Source organism: Corvus hawaiiensis, chromosome 4 (genome assembly GCF_020740725.1).
Source record: "Corvus hawaiiensis isolate bCorHaw1 chromosome 4, bCorHaw1.pri.cur, whole genome shotgun sequence".
Taxonomy (NCBI): Eukaryota; Metazoa; Chordata; class Aves; order Passeriformes; family Corvidae; genus Corvus; species Corvus hawaiiensis.
The window spans coordinates 76,125,875-76,144,551 of NC_063216.1; the positions used below are offsets into that span (position 1 = coordinate 76,125,875).

At 46.3% G+C, this 18,677-nt stretch overlaps 1 protein-coding gene across 2 annotated transcripts in view; it reads left to right on the top strand.

Moving 5' to 3' along the window:
* The first annotated feature begins 2,461 nt into the window (after positions 1 to 2,461).
* Positions 2,462 to 18,677, top strand: part of SFMBT2 (Scm like with four mbt domains 2) — a 105,660-nt gene continuing 89,444 nt past the window's right edge. Inside the window, exons 1-2 of one of the 2 annotated variants that reach the window (XM_048300992.1) lie at positions 2,462 to 2,651; positions 15,545 to 15,705. In XM_048300992.1, coding sequence (XP_048156949.1) covers positions 15,600 to 15,705 — 106 coding nt within the window. In that variant the 5' untranslated portion in view covers positions 2,462 to 2,651; positions 15,545 to 15,599. Of the gene's footprint in view, positions 2,652 to 3,324; positions 3,439 to 15,544; positions 15,706 to 18,677 lie in introns of those variants that run through there. The other variant, XM_048300991.1, reaches the window with a different exon arrangement.

Below are 18,677 nucleotides of genomic sequence, written 5' to 3' on the forward strand. Positions count from 1 at the left end.
TGAAAACAACAACAAAATTCAGATGTGAAACTTCTGTTCTCAACTTGAAATACAAGGTCAGGTGTCATGGTTGCCAACAAATGTAGCACTAAGGAGCATGGATAGCAGTGAAATTAATGGAGTTGCTTCAGATCAGTGGAAGATACATCCCTGAGTGTCACTGAGTCTGAAACTGGAGCTGATCTCAGTGTGGTTTTTCTGACAGGGCTTAAATCCATTTTACATTTTGGGATACTACACTGGGACAATTCAGTATTTCTCCAAGCACTTTCTTTTTTTCCCAATGCTGCTCTCAAAGGTTGTATTAAAATGAAATCTATTTCATCATTTCAGCTATTACTGCAGTTCATGTCCATGAAACACAATTTGTATTCTCAGCTATGTACAAGATGCAAAGTCTTTGCTGCCAGCTGGAGCAGTTAGTCATCCCCAGACCAGACTGATATAAATCTGCACCTTTTCATTCATATCTGAAAACTTTGCTGTAGCAGCCACTTAGAAAAGTTCCAAAGGAATTTTGTTCCTCAGCTTTAATTACTCCTAGTTTCTTTTTTTTTCCAGACCACTTCCTTAGACACCATCCACAGACGTAAATTAGATCACAAACTCTTTGGACAAGGAGAAGGCTTTCTTCCACATCTCTACGTACAGGACCAATTGCATTGTCATTGCTTCAGAAATAGTCTCTAAGTAAAACTAAAAGAGGCCAGGACAGAGAAAATCAAGGTGAAGAGGGAAGAAGAAGCTCCAGAGAAGACAGAGGAACCAAAGCCTCTAAGAAGACCACTTAAGCATGAATGGAAATAAAGCATGAAGGTATCTGGTGTTAAAAGAAAAGAGATGGAGAAACACCTGAAGTGCTGTGAGAACCACTGTGACTGTGTCTGTCCCAAAACTGGATGGTGCCCCCAAGCTTTAGATGAAGATAGGCTGCAGCCAGAGGAATCTCAGTGTAAACTAACTCAGAGCAGATTAAAAGGACAGAGAACACAGACATGGTGTTTGCAGAGCATCTTCCTTTCAAAAGTATGTTGAAAATTTGAAATGTCACCATGCTGAAAATGTCACCCACTTTCCACAATCATCTGGAAAAACAGGAGTTCAATGCTCTGCTGGCATCTGGTTGGGTTTTTGGTCTTATTTCGAAGTTCTGACAGTGTTCCCTTGCTGTTTTGAAATCCCATCCAGCCCAAAGCCTGAAAATAGGAGCTGCTTGATTTGTGTGTTTTCCAGAAAATCTGCTGGAACAGGAGAGGCTGAGCTCATGCCCGTGGCCTCTCAGAAATGGAGTGTGAATAGCAAGAACATGGATTGTGGTGAAGAAACACTGTCTGCAATATTTGCCCTTTTTTCCCAGTCTTCACTATCTTCTCAAATGTATCCCAGAAAAAAATCACATCTTTCTTCATCTTTATTCCACTCCTCACTTGTCCTCTTGCACAAAATCCATGTGGTGTGCTGGGGGTGTCTATGAGACGCTCGTGGAAAAGAAAGGGATTGAAGAGAGTGGAAGAGAAACGGACTGGGGAGGTTCAGTGATGAATCCCCAGCAAGAACCAGTGAAAAGGGTGCTGGTGCTTGCAATGGGGCAGAGAAGAGCTGGGGTCACCTGTGGGAAATCAGGGCTTCCCCAGGTGTGAGACCACCCTCCCTGCTCCTGCAAGAAGGGATGCTCACAAAATCAACCTGGAAACTTCAAGCCTCGGCTCAGAAATGACCTGAGAAAGGCAAGTGGAGACAGCACTTGCATCTGAGCTTGAGGGGTGATGTAAATTTGGCAGCCCGGGCGTGGGGACGGACACAGCAGCGTTTGGGGTTAATTCCAGGGTGGAAAGGACAAAGCCCAGGACTGGTTGCTGCCTCGAAACAGGGATATCCCTTCCCTCCACTCTCCTCCAGACCTGTTGAATGTGTGTTCCCTGCACCAACCCCCACCCCGGAGGATGCTCCAAAAGCATCCACTTGAATTCTCAACCGTACCAATCATGACTGCAGGAAGGCAGGAGCTGGGGCTCTAAAAATCCCCATCAAAGATGCTTTACGCAGTCCCTGAGCAGGGCTGCAAAAGGGGAGGCGAAAACCCTGCAAAATTCACCCCCAGCCCCGCTGCTGAGCAAACCGGGACAAGGGAACCTCTGGGATCTGCCGGCGGTCGGAGCCCCCCGAGAAACCCCGGCTGCAGAGGGGGGGTTTATCCCCATCCCACTCATCCCTGCGGATTTTTCTGGCCCCCCCGAGGACCGGACCAGCCGGGGTGGGGGGCATGGACAGTAGTGTCTGGCATAATTTTCCAGCCCTGCAGCGGGGCTGATTTCTCGAGACGGGAGAAAAGAGTATGTGTACCATCTGAAAAATCCCGCAGTGTGCCTGTACGTGCAAACACCCCCGCACCAGCACGGCCGCGCACACCGGCGTGCAGCGCGATGCCGCCGTGAATGCCCCGCAACCGCAGAGAAAGGAAAAACCATCAAATAACCCGAAAGAAAAAAACCCATCCAATAACCTGGGGAGCAAAGGAGGGAAAGTTGTGCGTGTCCCTGCGCGCCGGGAGGGCGGAGGGTGCCCCACCAGTTGATTTTGCATCCTGCCTTGTGCCTTCGCCGGCTTTTCTTGATATATTTTATTTATTTTCTGCAACAGGGAATAAACAGGTAATGCCGGAGCCCGGCGAAGCGGAGGGAACGGGCGGGCTGAGGGATGCGGTGCATTTTTTGCTTTCCCTCTTTTCCCTATCTTCTTCCCCCATCTCTTTCCCTGGAAGTTTCTTGGCGACACGAAATGAGGAGGAAAAGCTGAATAAAAGGTGGCGGGGAGCGATGGGGAGGGCAGGCTGGGAGGCAGCGCTCCGGTGTTGAAGGCTGTATGATATTTTATGGCATTTAACACGCGGGCGGCCAGTCCGGGATGCCGCTGCGCGCTGCCCCGCGCCGCGGAGCGCGGCCGAACCGCGGCATCACTTCCACGCGTGGATTCCATCCCTCCCTTCACCCGCTGAGCCCAAATCCCCGGCGGAGGCGCGGCTCGAGGCGCGGAGGCACCGCGGGCGCGCAGCGCGGCGCAGCCGGGGCGGTGTGGGTTGGGATGCGAGCGGGATTATTTTTAGGGATTTTTTTTTTTTTAATCCCTTTCCTTGAAACTGCTGAAAAAGGTCACCGAAGGAGTTGGCTGCTAAATATTGAAAAAAAAAAAAAAAGAAAAAAAAAAAAAAAGAGAGAGAGAAAGAAAGGAAAAAAAAAAAGAGAGAGAGAAAGAAAGAAAAAAAAAAAAAGCCCTAAAAAGAGCGGCAGGCATGCGCATTGCGCGGATGCCATATTGGAATGAGTCTGCCGCGGGTGCGGGCGCAGGCACGGGTGGGCTTCGCTCCGCGCAGCACCGCGCACCGCTCCGCGGGGGGGGAAAAAAGGGGAAAACACCCCAAAATAAGCCAAACTCGCACAGGTAAGGCACCGCGCCCGGCCGTCCCCCGTTCCAAGCCATCCCGGCTGGCATTTCCCTTTATTTTATTTATCGGGTTTGGCAGCGCTTGGGTGGAGAGAGTCGCTTTCCCCTTTCCAAGATGTATTAAAAAATCTGTATAATTTTTTTTCTTTCTTTTTAAAGCGCGAGAGATGTGTGTGGACTTCTCCCCCTTTTTTCCAGAGGGTGAGCCCGTGGTGGAGTTGTTGGAAGTGTTGGCGTGCCGGGGCTGAGCCCCCGGCCGGGACCGGCGCTCGGAGCGCGGCTGCCGCTGCCCGGCTGCGCTCCGCGGGCCGGGAGGGTCCGCGCTGCCTCTGGGATCCAGCGCAGGCGTGGGGAGCTTTCTTTTTACCTCGACAGATCGCATTTTAGATGCTCCTATTTAATTTTTCCCCCCCGTTTTCCCGCCCTCCCTTTCCCCCTTGTTTTCTATTTCCCCCTTATTCTTTTTTTCTTCTTTTTTCCCCTCTTATTCTCTTTTCCCATCTTTCTTTTCTTTTTTATTTTTAATTTTTTTTTTAATGCCTATGATTTTTTTGCTTTCCTCGGGCGACCTCCTTTCAGATTTACGAGGCTGATGCACATCTCTCGGAAAGAGTTATTTTGGGTGTGCGGGTGGGTTTCTTCTGAATCTGTGGGGGAAGAGGAGGGGGGTAAAAAAGCTGCTGCAGGAGGCGAGAGGGAAGGGGGGGAAAAAAAAAAGAAAAGAAAAGAGAAGAAGGCAATCAGCTGTGCCAAAATGTGGAGCCCTGATCTAGACATATTTTCCCGTAGCGCTCCCGAACTGCGGTAAATGAATATTTATAAAGCTTGTTCAACATGGCGGGTTAAGGTGTCTTCAAAAACTGCAAATAAACATTTTGCGAGGAGAAGAGGAGGGAAGGCGGGGTGCCGCGCGTTTGGTTCAACTCTCTTTTGTTGCTCGGAGAGGTGCGCTGGGGGATTCAGTGCGGAGGGATGAGGATGGATCCCAATTAAGGGTCCTCCCCCCGCAGGACCCAGCGGTGGGAAAAGTACCGGAGCATTTGTGTGTGCTGGGAAGGGACGTGTGGAGTTGGGAGCGCGGCCGATTTGCCTTTGAATGCCGAAATTGCAGGCGTGCCATGAGAAAAAAAAAAATAAAATGCGCCGGGAGACGGAGCGCTGATTTATTTTGCATTAGCCGTAGACGTGTCGTGGGATGAGATGTCCTGTTGGAGCTGTCAAACCTTCCTGGGCGCAGTCAGCCGGGAATGTCTGGGGTGGGATTTTTTTTGCTTTTTGCATGTTTTTGTTTAGCAAAAACACTCTGGAATTGCTCCACGCAGAAATTTGGGCGGCAAACAAGTGACTTGAGCAGTGCGACCTGCGTCTCTCTTACAGAGAAACCCTAAAAGCCCCACAGTGACGGAGGCAAATCGCAGCTTTTGCAAAGCAAGAGAAGGACTTTGCAGAGAGTTCTCAGGGAGTTGTCTGTGCCCTTCCCCGTTGCCTTTTCCAAATGTATTTTCCAGGGGATTGGAGGAGTGAGGCTGCCTCAGAGGCAGGGAGAACTTCCCCGTTCCCGTTCAGGGAGCACTCGGTGCTGCTGTTCTGGGGCTGTTTCACCGTGGCTGTAAGATGTTAACTTTGGAGCATCGGTATTTTGAAGTGCGGGAGGCAGTGGGATGCTCCAGCTTCGCGGGCTGTCAGTGCCTGGCTGTGGATGGAGGAGCCGGGGAGAACCCAGGAGTGGCTGAAGAGCTGATCTGCTGCTCATTTCCCTGTGCCTCTTGGAGGTGCTCCCCAGAACCTCACTGTGATTTCATTTAGCAGGAACAGTTGGAGATGCTGTTTGCACACCTTGTCATGCAGGGTGAGGTTTCCCATTCCAAAAGGGCTCATCATGATCCATCTGCCCTCCCATTTTCCCCCTCCTTTCTCCAGCTCCCGGCAGGACCAAGCTGGCTCAGGGATCCAGCAAGCTCACACTGGAGCATGTGGTGGTGGGGAGGGGGGCAGAGGAGAAGATGGGGGTGACATTGTGGTTTCTTATCAAAATAGCAGAAAATGGTATTAATTATAAGCAGAGAGGCTTGGAGGACAGTTATCAAACTGTGGTGGGATTTGAGTGGCAAAATCCAGAAGCTGCAGTGGGGTTTTCTTTGGGGTGGGAAGGGATAGAACCATTGCAGAAGGGGAAGGTGTCTTCGCTCTCTGCTTCCTTGCATCTCCCCATCCCCAACTCTGCTGTCCCTTGGACAGGACAGCTTCTAAAACCAGTTTGTGCCCCTGGTGCTCTTGGGAAGAAAGTGTGGTAGCACAGTGGTGACCTGGTGTCTGAACAGAGAAGCAGCTTTTCCTGGTTGTGTGATGGGGACGTGGAAATGGAAGGGATTTGATAGGGTCTCTGGAGATCCCTCTGAAGCTGGGGCAAACCTTCTCCAAGGAGTTTCTTCCTGCAGTGCCAGAGAAGGGTGCTGGCTAGGATTTAGTGCAATTTGTTTTCCTCTCTGGAAGCCTTTAGGTGAAAACAAATTTGATTTCCTTTGCTGGTGGCAGAGTAAGTGCAGGCGAGGCAGGTTCTTTCTCTGAGGTTGGCACTGCTGCCTGGGTGAGCAGGGATGCAAGTGGCTTTATTCCTCCTTTATTTTTTCCCCCTCTCTCCAACAGATTATTTATGAAAGGGAAGAAAACATCATCACAAGTCTAGTAACTTCAGTGCTTATAAAGGATTAGGTCCTAATAACTCCTGCGATAAGATGGAGGCTTGGTGTAATCTAAGTGAAAATCTAAAAGCCATGTAAATAAATGCAGCAAAGAGCTATAGCGAGATTGGTACCTTGTACAAAGCAAGGAAATACCTTTTTAATGATTTTTAAGGGGTGCACAGGATAGTGGCACAGTAAATATATTATTAGCAAGACAGAGTAATTTCAGTTCTATATTGAGGAAACATTTGCAAATATTCAGCAGATGTTCCATGTGGCAGAGGTGGAGAGTGTGTTTTGCACAGATGTAAGAACATCTGTAGAAGACAGTATATAGTTATATAGCTGTGATTATGAGTGATAATTGACTGGCTGGACAGACAGTTGATGTTTTGATGACGCATTTATTAAAACTTTATGGAGGTGTTACTAGAAATAGGATAAACACCACAAGTGCCAATGCTTCAGACTGGGATGCTTTTCCCCCACTCTTGGCTTGTGCTGTGCTGAGCTGGTGTATTTTGGGTCATTTCTTCTGGCCTTTCAGAGCTGTGGGATGCCGGTCTGATACGCGTGAGGGGCTGTGATGTTACCCTGTTGAAGGACAGGAGATGGTAGAGAAGGTGCCATCTTGTTTCTCAACAGATGTTGTGAAGAAATTCTTGGCTGTGAGGGTGGGGAGGCCCTGGCACAGGGTGCCCAGAGAAGGTGTGGGTACCCCTGGATGCCTGGAAGTGTCCAAGGCCAGGTTGGACAGGGCTTGGAGCAACCCGGGGTAGTGGAAGGTGTCCCTGCCCGTGGCAGGGGCTTGGAACAAGATGGTCTTGAAGGTCCCTTCCAGCCCAAACCATTCTGTGTTTCTGTGAGTCTTCAAGGACTTTTCACTGGTTAAATTCACTGGTTAAATTGGGGTGGGGTAAGCAGAACCATGGAGAGTGTCCGAGGAGGTTTGCAGGGATGATGATGGTTGAAGGAGGTGTCTGGTCCCTGACTGTCCAAGTGACAAAGTAAAGGAATTGTGGAAAACTTCAAAACTTGTGACAAGTAGCCAAAGCTTGAAGCAGAGGAGCCAGAGGTATGTTCATCAGGGTTCACAGAAAAAAATTAATGTGGTGATCACAGGGTCCATGTTCTAGATGACCTAAAGGTGTCAGAAGTATTTTATTACTATAAATATTGATGCAGAGTCTATCAGCTGGTGCAGCAGGGTCCTCAGTGCTGAAAATGAAATGCTTTTGATAACAGTGATGCCACCTGAAATATGAGTTTGTTCTGTCATTGTAACATCTGGTCCCTGGGAGCAGGGTTCTTTTAGGATTAGAGTAGCTGATGGTACCTTGTCAACATTTAAAACTCATAATTTGAAACTGTTATCTTTGCATGACAGACCCTGATGAAACCTGTCAAATACATCCTATGGGTTTTTTTGCCAAAAGATTTCTCTTTCCTTTATTTTCTGTGTCTTGAGGTATGACTCCTACAGTGGTTAAAAAGGTTTGAGTTACAAAATAAGGAAATACAGAAATAAGAGTGAAGACTTTGTCACTGACATTTAAAAAACTCCTGAAAAATTCTATTTTGAGATTGGCCTTTTGTAAGACCTCAACAAAGCATTCTTGTGAAGGCTGGTTTGGAAAATGTGTTCACAGTGTACTCCCATTTTTATGAATCAGAAGTGTTGCTCTAAAATTAAATAGTAACAGAAAGAAAAAGAACCCAAAACCAAGTAATTCTTGACAGCTGACCCAGAGATCAATTCTGAGTAGGTGTGAGGCTTAAAAAAAGTATGTGCAGAATCCTTGCTATTTTTACTCCCAATTCCTGCTTTCATGACTAATATTCTTAGCATCACTGGATGTCTTGTGCAAAGGAGCCCTCTTTTTCTGGGTAAAGTTCTGAGACCCAATTTAAATATAAGTTAATTAGAAAGTCTTGCATTTATTTGCTTGGCAGGGAAGTGGAATTCCCTCCTAAAATCCAGGAGGTGACATTATACTTGCCCCTGCAGTGTAGGAGATCAGACAGGACAACCATGGGTTGAGGATCCTTAAAGTCTAAAACGTCCTAAGTCCCTTGTGGAGCCTTTTGGGTAGAAAGCCATATCTCTCCTAGGTGCATGAAAAATACACCTTTAAAGAAGGTTCAGGAAAAAGCAAAAATAACTGGTTCTTGGAAGGTGTTTTGAGCGTGGGATCTCAGGGCAAGTGTAAGATCAGACTGCAAAATGCTTTGTTGGGATGGTGGTGGGGCATTAAATCTGGATGCTTTGCAGCAGTTCTCATGTTCACATGAAAGGGAATCCGATTTGTTTTTGGAGAAATTGGGTGGAATTAGCCCTGTGAATGGGACTTGTAGGACTCTATGAGTTAAAATGTCTTGTGCAATTTGGGTCTGGATAGACCTTGGCAGGGGTCTGCTGGCTGCTCTCCCGTGTGCTTGGCCAAGGGAAGGGTCCTCCTCTTCCTGCTGTTGTACTGTGAGGTGGCTGGAGATGGTTGTGGGGGCTGGATTTTTAAACATTTTTATTTTTTTAGCAGATCCTGCCAGTCGGTGGAGCTGCTTCTGGATGCAAAGCACCGACAGGGATGTAAGTGCATGTAAGACTAAGAGCCCAAGCACTGATCAGCTGTGCTGTTTAAATGAACCAAACAGTGCCAAGATCTAAAATGTCATTTTTTTTCCTAAAAAGTGTTGGAAGCAGATGGCAGATGTTTCCTGGATTCTGGTTTGCATCTTGTATTTTTTTTTTTTTTTTTAAATGGCTCTGACTGCTGCAAAGGCATAGAAGACAGAACTGATTGCCCTGGACAGTGGGAGTTTGGTTGATGAGGGACTTCTGAACTGGCCTCTAAATTAAGTCCGTGAAAACAGCGTTTTGTGATTCCTGCTGGGTGACTTCTGTGGCTGGGCTGATTGGTCACACTCAGGGGGTCTGACTGATTAATTTGGTCCATGTGGCTGGTGTTTCGAGGTGATACATCAGGTGATGGGGGTTGGAACTCAGTGATCCTTAAGGTCCCTCCCAGCCCACACCACTCTGTTCTGTGGTTTTACCTAAGGAGATGAGATGTCTCAGGACGATAAAGCAGCTCTGTGTCTTCAAGTTACCCCTCTCAAAGGCTTCCTATTTTCAGCTCTGTTTCAAACACAGAGGTGGATGAAGACAGAGTGTTGCACATGATTGTTGCTGTGTTTGTTCCTTGCAGTTCCTTTTCCTGTTATAAAGGGCCCCAATCTTCTTCATGGCCCTGGCTCAGGTGAGAGCTTTAGAAGATGCCCAATCTTAAATATGCCATATTTCCAAGTAGTTGGTGTATGTTGGGTGCTTAGCATGGGTAGAAGTGCTTTACCAAAATGGGAAATTGTGGAAATTGCCTGTGGAGTCATGGAGAAGGTGACAGAACAGCTGGAAACAGGAAATGTTAGTATGTGGTGACCTCCTTCTCCTTGGCACGTGTGCTTCATGGGATGCTGAGCGTGGGGATGTCCAGGGTTCACAGGGGTGATGGCAGGCATAGAGGTGGGGCAGCAATACCTCCTTGCCCTTGCTTGTAAAACATCCAGCTCATTCAGAAAGAAAACTTAATCAGAAAGTGCTTAAATTTTTGAGGTTTGATCTAGTCTTCAGAGAAGTTTGTGGCAGGTTTTGGCTTGGAAGTCCATCTCTGGGGTCCTTAGGTTTTATTTACACACAGGACAGCTAAGAGGGGGATCTGTACCCAAGCCTGGGTGTCTGCCTGTTATCTGTCTTTTTTTTTCTTACTACTGCAGGGCTTTTTGCTGTAAACAAGTTAAGAGTCTCTAGTTAGATTTATTTTACTTCCTGTTATCTTATCTTACTACCATTTATCTCAGTGTGTATCCTGGACTCGGGAGCATGCCAGCTAGGGAGGATGAGAAAATTGCTTTGTGAGACAGGTTTGTCTCTGTTGGCATCAAAAGTGTGAAGCTTTTGGCACCAGTGCAAGAAGAGAGGAGAGCAAGGACCAGCTGAGTTACAGGGACTGCTACCACCTTGCATAATCCCTTCTCTGCCATGTGCTTTCAGAGAAGTTTGGTTCCTGTCCTTCTCTGACTTTGAGGTGGACAATCCAGGCCTTCCCTACTCTGGTGGTTCCCTAGTTTCCTGTTCTTGCATGTTTTCCCTCCAGGCTGACTCATTTATTTTCTGCTGCTGCTCAAATGTTGACTTCAAGAGCAGAAAGATGAGCCCTGTTGAGTGGCTGGAAGGGGCCTTGTACAGACCATCCCATACCCCAGGGCAGGATTAACTCTACCAAGATCACTTTCTGGACAGATCAGCATCCTGACTCCTCCAAAAAGCCCTTTCCACAGTGTATCCCACTTCTTCACCAGATTCATTGTAAGTGATTTCTTCTCCTGCCCAAATCAAATGTCCCCTCCCTGCAGTTTAAACCAAACTGCCTTCTTTGATCCACCAAGAACATGGAAAACACATTATATTCTTTCCCCATTCAGCTGTTTTTTATGTATTTGAATATTGTGAAGATTCCTGGTTCTCTAGAGTACATGGTATTTGTTTCTTCCACCCTAGAGTACAACACAGAGCTGTTCAAAGCAGTAAATTTTCCCTCATTAAAATCCTATGGGGTCTTCAATATGAAAGAGAAATTGTCACTTGATATAAGTGAAAACATTTGGTGAGGGAAGCTCTCAAATAAATAATAAAAAACCCCTCACAGGAATTTGGAATAAAAGGTTCTTAAAAGGTTTCCAACTTGTACTTTGTCTGAGAGGAGAGACAGGCCCTTTTTCTAGGAGGTAAAACTGTGCCTTGATGTGTTCAGTAGCCCTTTTGAGTGAGCTTGCACTGCATTGTGCGGATGCTCAGGGATGTAAAAGTTGTGGAAGGCTGCCACTAGCAGTGCATCCTGGATCATGTCCCACAGGGATGAGTCCCCCTTCATCCTGATCCACGAGCAGCACCAGTACCACATGGCATTTGAGCATCTCCCTTCACTTTGTCTAGTGGAAGGTCTCCCTACCCGTGGCAGGGGGGTTGGAATCAGATTATCTTTATGGCCCAACCCAAACCATTCTATGACTCTGATTCAGCTTGTCTGCTGGGGAATTTGGATATTTAAAATCTTAACAGGTGCTGTGCAAGAACAGGAACCCCCTGAGGGCTGTTCATCTCATCTGAATTTCAGGTGTCTGACTTGGACCACTTAAGTCATCCTTTGGGCACGATTTTTCTTGGCTTGGTTTAGGCCAGATACTTGGAAAAGGTTCTTCACCCAGAGCGTGGTTGGGCACTGGAACAGCTCCCCAGGGAAGTGGCCACAGCACTGAGCCTGACAGAGTTCAAGAAATGTTTGGACAACACTCCCAGACACATGGTGGGATTCTTGGGGTTGTCTTGTGTAGGGCCAGGAGTTGGACTTCGATGATTCTGGTGGGTCCTTTCCAGCTCAGGATGTTCTGTGATCCTCTGACCTTGCAGCCCTGCTGCCACTCTCAAGTGTCACTGCGCTGAGAGGTGGGAGCATCTCCAGTCAACGTCTCTTGCTGGATTTTGGAGGGGCCAAAATCAGTCCCAGTTCACTGGGAAAGCAGTGGAAGTTATTTCTCCACTTAGCATTACATGGGCACACCTGATTCACCATTCAGGCAAGAGGTTTCAAGGATGTACGGTCTTCTTTGTCCTTCTTGTGTCAATCCCAATTAACCAAGTGTGTATTTGAGGGAGAAACTAAATTTTTCAGGGGTACCTTTAAGCAAGAGCCCCAGGGTGCTGGATTTGTGTGTGGGTAAGGGACCTCTCCCTACAGGGAATTACTCCAAAGGGAGAAAACCCAGGATTGAGTTGACAGGAGAAATGTAAAATGGTGTGAGGAAGCCAGTGCTGGTGCTTGTACAAGGAGCCAATATTGATACAGATGACAAGGCTGGAGATAAAGGCAGGGCTGAGACTGACAGCTGTGGGAAGAAGGAAATAAAAGAGATTCTTTATTGTATTGCCTGGCTTTTCCTGCCTGTGAGTTAAGAGCCTGGATCTGAACTAAATACCAAGGGAATGGGAACTGCGTGGGGGGAAGAATCGGATCAGGCTGAACCACCACTGTGCAGAAACAATGAGCAAGGGATCTGAAACCAGGGAATTTCCCCCCTCCCTGCTCTCTCAAATGCATTTCATAGAATTTTCCTTTGTGCTCCTGCCTGGTGTAATGTCACCTCGAGCCTCTTTTGGTGCTGTTTCCCATCACCTTGTTCCCGGGCTGGCTGTGTGGCGTTTGTGGTCCTTGATTCGGTTTCCAGTGGATTTCCGCTGGCAGAGGAATTGGAGTACAGTGGTGTGTGCTGCTTGTGTAATGTTGATGATTGCAGGCCAGCCAGCGTGCTACTGTTAACAATATGGCTGGGGACTCTGTTTGAAGTGTTAATTAGCAGCAATTAATAAGAAGTGAAAAATTAATACCCTGTGTCAGCTTTCTTTGCTAGTTAGTTATATCAACACTAAAGCTCAGAGCTGTTTTGAAGCTGGTGTTTGCGTGAGAGTTTGGTCTTGTTGTCATGTGGTATTGGGAGAATACTGAAGTGCTCTCCTACTCTAATTTGTAAACTAGTTATTCCCAAAGTAAGCCAAGTAATGGCCTCTAATAGATCCAGTTTCCTTGGCATGTGGGTGCTCTCGACATGACGTTTGAAAACCAATAAGTTGCCCATAGCTTAAGCAAAAAATACATTAAAATAGAGTTTAAAATAGAGTTCAAAAACCCAAACATGTTGATGATGTTGCTGAATGTGCCTCAGAGGTTCTGTATTTCCCCCCTCTTAACTAAAGTGGGCTCCAACCCAGTCCCAGATGGGGCCACTGAGGATGGGTTCCAGTTGTGTTGCAGACACCTTGGGCAGGTTCCTGCTGGTTTGCCCATCCATTTTCCATTTCTGATGGGAAATTCCATGATCCAGGGGTTTGAGTCCCTCATAGGTCTGGTGGCAGATTTGGGGCTTGGCTGTGTCAAAAAAAAAAAGGCAAGTACTGTTGTTGTCTGGTAGGGCACCTTCAGCTTTTTATCAGCTCATAACTTCGTTTTATCAGCATCATAGAGGCATCACGAGATTTAACTACAATACCAAGAGGGTTATGTTCCTTCTTGGTATATATATTGTTACCCGTGAGCTCTCTTTAAGATGGTGGATTTGTTGTGTTTAAATTGATCTCTCTGTTTCTCTCTGTTCTTTGAATTTTTTTGGTAGACCTGGGTTACCTTCCATCCTTGTCTGGTCCCAGGCAAAAATGAAAACAGCCATGTCCACCCAAGGTTTATCTTCAGCTGGCATCTCCCCTCCTCTCACATTTAACAAGCCTGATGTAAAATCCTGATACTTAACTAATTTATTATTAATGATATTTATGGAAGTGTTCTCTACCAAAGGAGAAGTGGGGTTTTTTTGGCTTTCAGTAAACTGACTGCTTCTAGTTTCATGGTTAATTGAAACTTAATATACACTGGGGATGAGTGATGTGTATGTTCTGAGGTTAGCTGCACTCAGAACATTCGGAGTCTATAATACACTTAATTCATTAGCAAGTCTCATGTCAACAAAGAATGAAGATGAAGTGCTGTAGTGGCAGTGGGAAAAGGGTCGTATTTATGGATAACTGAAAGTTCAAAGAGCATTTTGTGAAGAGACCAACAACCATATTGCTCTGAGCTGGTTTATGATCTTCCTTTTTAAAAATACTTTTTTATCTTTCATTAGCAGGTTCCTTTGGGGTGGGGAACATGAATTTCTAACTTTGCCTGAACAACCTTCAGTGGGGGGTCGAGTCACCTGCCTTGGTAATTTGCTTCCACCAGTGATTTTTCTGTGAAACACCCGTGGTTTTTGCAGGGTTTAATTGCAGCTGTGATTGCTCCAGCAGACAGTCCCACTGTGGTCCAGTTAATGGATATCAAACACTTGACATGCTCCTCGTCTTTTTCGCTTCTGCTATAACTGCTCACACACGTCTGTTTCTTCTTTTAAATTGCCATTGTAGCTGCCTTAAAAACTGGGAGTGAGAAATCCATGACAGAACACTCTCCTCCTTTCTATTTTATAACCATCATATCTAGTCTTCTAGAATATGCCTCCAGAGTAGTAAAAGTTGAAAAAAATCCCATATATTTTTACAATCTTATTACACCCTGCTTTGCCTGGCTTCTGGCAGTAAACTTCTTTCCTACTTTTAGTCACACATTTTGCAGAGCATTTGGCATGGGTGCTGCCAGCACAGTCACCTCTGTCCTGCAGGATTTGGAGGCTCCTCTAACAAGCAGGACCAGTCCTCCCCATCAGATATTCTGGACACACACCTTCCCTACTGCCTGTCTTTGCTTTAGCATATCTTGTGTGAATAGCTGGTTCCCTCTGTGCCCATAACCCCAGCTCTTGGTTTCTCTTTTTCAGTCGTCCTTTGACATCTCGTTATTCATCAGCATCTCAGAGTTTTACTGAAAAGCTCACTTTGGAGTTCTTTTTAATCTACTCCTAAAGGTGTATCTCGGGGTATTGCTTGTCTGGTGGCTTACTGGGGCTGGAAATGCAGTTCTCATTTAGTCTGGTGTCTGATGCAAAATCTGGTCAGCCTGGATGCCCTTTCTCATATAATTTTTAATTTCTGTGTGTTTTTATTCCACTTTGAATTTACTATGGTCATTCCTTCTAGAAGAATCTCCTCTGCTAACGTAACCCAATTTAAAATGAGTTAGTATTTGCTGCCCTGCATGTTAAAACTGGTAGTTACCTTAGGTCAGTCTGCATTCAATAAACAGTTGCAGCTAGCACTATTTCATGAGGGTATCTGCATTTTGCATGCTCAGTTTTATTTTTTAGAGTTACTTCAGTCTCTCTCTCTCTCATGAGTATTTTTGCTTCAGTGTTTCCTCTGTTTCATTATCCCAAATCTCCCCATTTGGAAGTTTGAATATTTATGGAGTGAGATACCTCACACAGTGTTAGCCCTCAAAAAGCTGGAAATCAAGGGCTGAAATGGGTGGAAGATGGTGGAGATGGTTCTTGCCTTTTTTTATTTGTTTGTTTTTTTACCATGGGTTGTGCTGCCTTGTGGGCTGATCCTTCTCTCTCTGTTGGTGGCATTGGGAGCTGGAGGGAACTTGGAGATGTGAAGCCTCTGAATACTGCTTATTTCATTATTGTTGCTGTTGATATTATTGCCACTATGGTCCTTTTTTGTGGTTTTCATCCACCCCCAGCTTCAGCTTGGAGACAAGAGCAGGATGGAAGGGTCACCATCAGAGAGTCATGGAATTTTTTAGTCTGGAAAAGGCATTTAAGATCTTTTATTCCAACTGCATCCAGATGGGATGACATGAGTACCATTGGGAAAGGCTGAGGGAATGGGTTGGTGTAAAATAAATCACTCATTGCTTTTTTTATTTTTCCTTTAGCTTGTCCTCCTTGCTGCAAGATGAATTAGGAAGGCAAAGCCTCTTCCTCTGAGCCATGGAGACAAGGGCATCCTTCATTGCCAGCATGAGAGAGACCCAGCACCTCTCCCCAGAGCAGGATCCCAGCCCAGCCAACGGCGATGGGGAGCAGTTTGATTCAGGTGAGCTCCCCCTGCCCTCCACGAGTCCTTGTCACTGCTGCAGCTCATCACAGGTAGAGGTGGGGACAGCCATGCTGCCAGGGAGGCGTTGGGAATGGTTGTACAGCTCCAAACCCTTTTACAGTCTTAGGGATTCGACTGCGTCCTGCGATTGGTGGGAAACAGGAGCTTTTCTTCTTCGGGGTCTCTTTGACAATATGTATCAGCTATTCAAAATTTAAACAAAAAGCCATGGAAAACTTTTCTCAAGGCATCATATTGTGTTCTCCCAGCTTCCCCACCATTTTTTATTACGTTGAAGTTTTGTGGTTAAGAGAGACGAAACAACCATTCAGAAATTACAGCATTTCTCTTCTGTTTTGACCTGCCCCCTCATTTCCTTCACTATTTTTCAGAGTGCTTCAGGTGAGGGGGCTTCACGAAAACTAGACCAGCCAGAGGAGAGCTGGTCACATGTTGTCCTTGTGCTCATGACTGGATGCTTTGTAGTGTTCTGGGAGGGGCTCCCGAAGCTGAGGATTTGCTGTGCTAAATTTGTTCATTCCGTGATAGATACAGAAAAGTGGATGCTACATTCTGATGATTTCTGATGGAATTAGGTGCTTTAACTTCCCATATCCAGCCTTAACAGGAGGAGACCATGTCATATGATGAAAAAGTACAGTCTGGCTAGACCTAACCTACTTTCTTTCTGATGCCAAGCTTTTCCCTGCTTCTCCCTCAGCATGACAGACATTTGGTCACCCAGCCTTCAGTTTCTGCACTTCTTGTAGCAGCTCAGTGATTTTCCTGTTTCCTTGGACACCAGGTCCTTGGATTTCCAGCGTGGACACGTCCAGGGTGATACAGTCACCCTGGATCTGTTTTAATCTGTGGAACAGAGATGGGAGCCTCTAAGATGAGGTTCAATTGGCCACCCATAGACCTTTTTTTGGGAATGAGAAGAAACTGGCCTGCAATGCCTAAATTTCTGTGAGGATAAGGATTTTGATGGCTCTTCCGAGGCCATTTGTGGTTAATCAGGTGTCTGTGTGTCTCCTTGTCCCCACCCCTCGTCTGTGAGCACTTCAGTGTTCTATTCACTCAAAAAGTCATGTATGTGTATCTAGCTGCTATAAATAGGATATTTAAGCAATTTGCCTTAAATACTTTCTCCTACAGTGAAGCTTGGGGGAAAAAAAACAAACTTGTGTTTCTGGAGCCACAGAATTTGGGTATTTTATCCCCTTTTTTTCCACAGCTGAGCATCCCAGGGGGCTGTTAACAGCTGGAACAGTTGCATTTTTATGGTGTCAATGCACGAGCACTTTAAAGCCATTGAGAGGCTCGCAGATAATGACTTGTTGATTTTATTTGCCATCCTGGGCTTGTTTATACATCACTGTATTGTAAACCAGCCAGCCTTGACTCCTTCATTAAGAAAAAGCTCTGGACCTAAGTACCAATAATTGGAAAGGGAGCTGATATGTAAAATAGGTTTAATGCCAGATTTATCACCTCTCAGGGGGTCCTGTGCTCCTCAGCTGTTGGGTTTTTCTGATGGATGAGGAGATTTATGTGCAGCCCTGTTGCATGTGTAGGTGGTGTTGGGTCCTTCGGGCTTGTCTCATCCCAGTGCCACTCTGTGCCTGCTCTGGATGCTCTCCTGCCAGAATTCCAGCAGGGAACAAAGTCCATTAAAAAACCGTTTTGAAAACATACAGTCCCTTCAAAATTCGTTGTGGTGAAATGAAGCAAAATAAACCACTGATGCTGTGATAAATGAGTACTCTGACATTATTTTTACGGACCTTGTAAAAGTAATTTCCTGATAAAGTCTGCAGATAAAACACGGTAGAGGAGCCAGGCTGGTGATGTGTCAGAGAGGAATGAGCTGACAGGGAGGGAAGGCTGCAGCTCTCACTCTGCCTCACCTGCTGGCCTTGCAGCCTCTTTATTTGGGTTTAGAAAGGAGAGATCTGGGTGATATTTTGTTGAACAGGTGCTGTTGAGAGTTTTGCTGGACAGCATGTGAAAGAACCTGCCAGCAAATATCTCTATGCTGGCCTGTGGCAGAGTAGGTCAGGGTTAATAAGGTTATGAAGCACAGCAGGACTTCATGCATCCATAACTAGCACCTATTTATATTTATTGAAAAGTTTTGCCAAATTCTGGAGATGACTTCGACTCCTGGAGACATTGCTCCTTGCAAGGGCTGGAGATTAGGCACTGAACAGACTAAAAACCTCTGCTCCCACTGCTCTGTGGAATGAATCTTTCCCATAAGATTGCTGAGGAAGGCTGGAGAAAAGGAGACATGCTGAAGGAGGGCTTGGCTCACAAAGGAGATTAGAGCAAAAACAGGAATAAAGATTGAGAGTACACAGAGAGCATCCTGGGCTGAGGGAAAGGGCACCTGCTCTGAAATGGAAGTGTGTGAGCAGGACAGAAGAGAGCCCAGGGCTGACCTGGAAGTGATAGAATCACAGAATTATTTAGGTTGGAAAAGACCTCTAAGAGCTTTGAGTCCAACCACTCCCCCAGCACTGCCAAGGTCACCACTAAACCGTGTCCCCAAGTGCCACATTTGTGTGTCTTTTAAATCCCCCCAGGGCTGGCGACTCCACCCCTGCCCTGGGCAGCCTGTTCCAAATCTCCTGTCCATGTCCTGAGGTGGAGATGCCCTTGGGGTTGTAGAGCAGCCCATCCCCAACCCCACAGACACAGATGGGTGTGGGAGCAGGGAGCAATGAGGCAGAGGGGATGATGCACTTTTAGCTTTTCATGTCAGGTGCTTTTGACTTTTGGTGGGATGGGGGTTGGTTGTGCTCAGGGTAAAAAGGTAAGCACTTTTAAGCCTGGAATGGATAATCATATGTGCCCATCTACTGATGGACTAACATACTTGGTTTTAGAGGCCCAGCCTTTGAAATCTCTGCACCCAGCTCTTCTCTGTAACATTAACTCTGCAGGGTTGCAGGCATGAAGGCTGA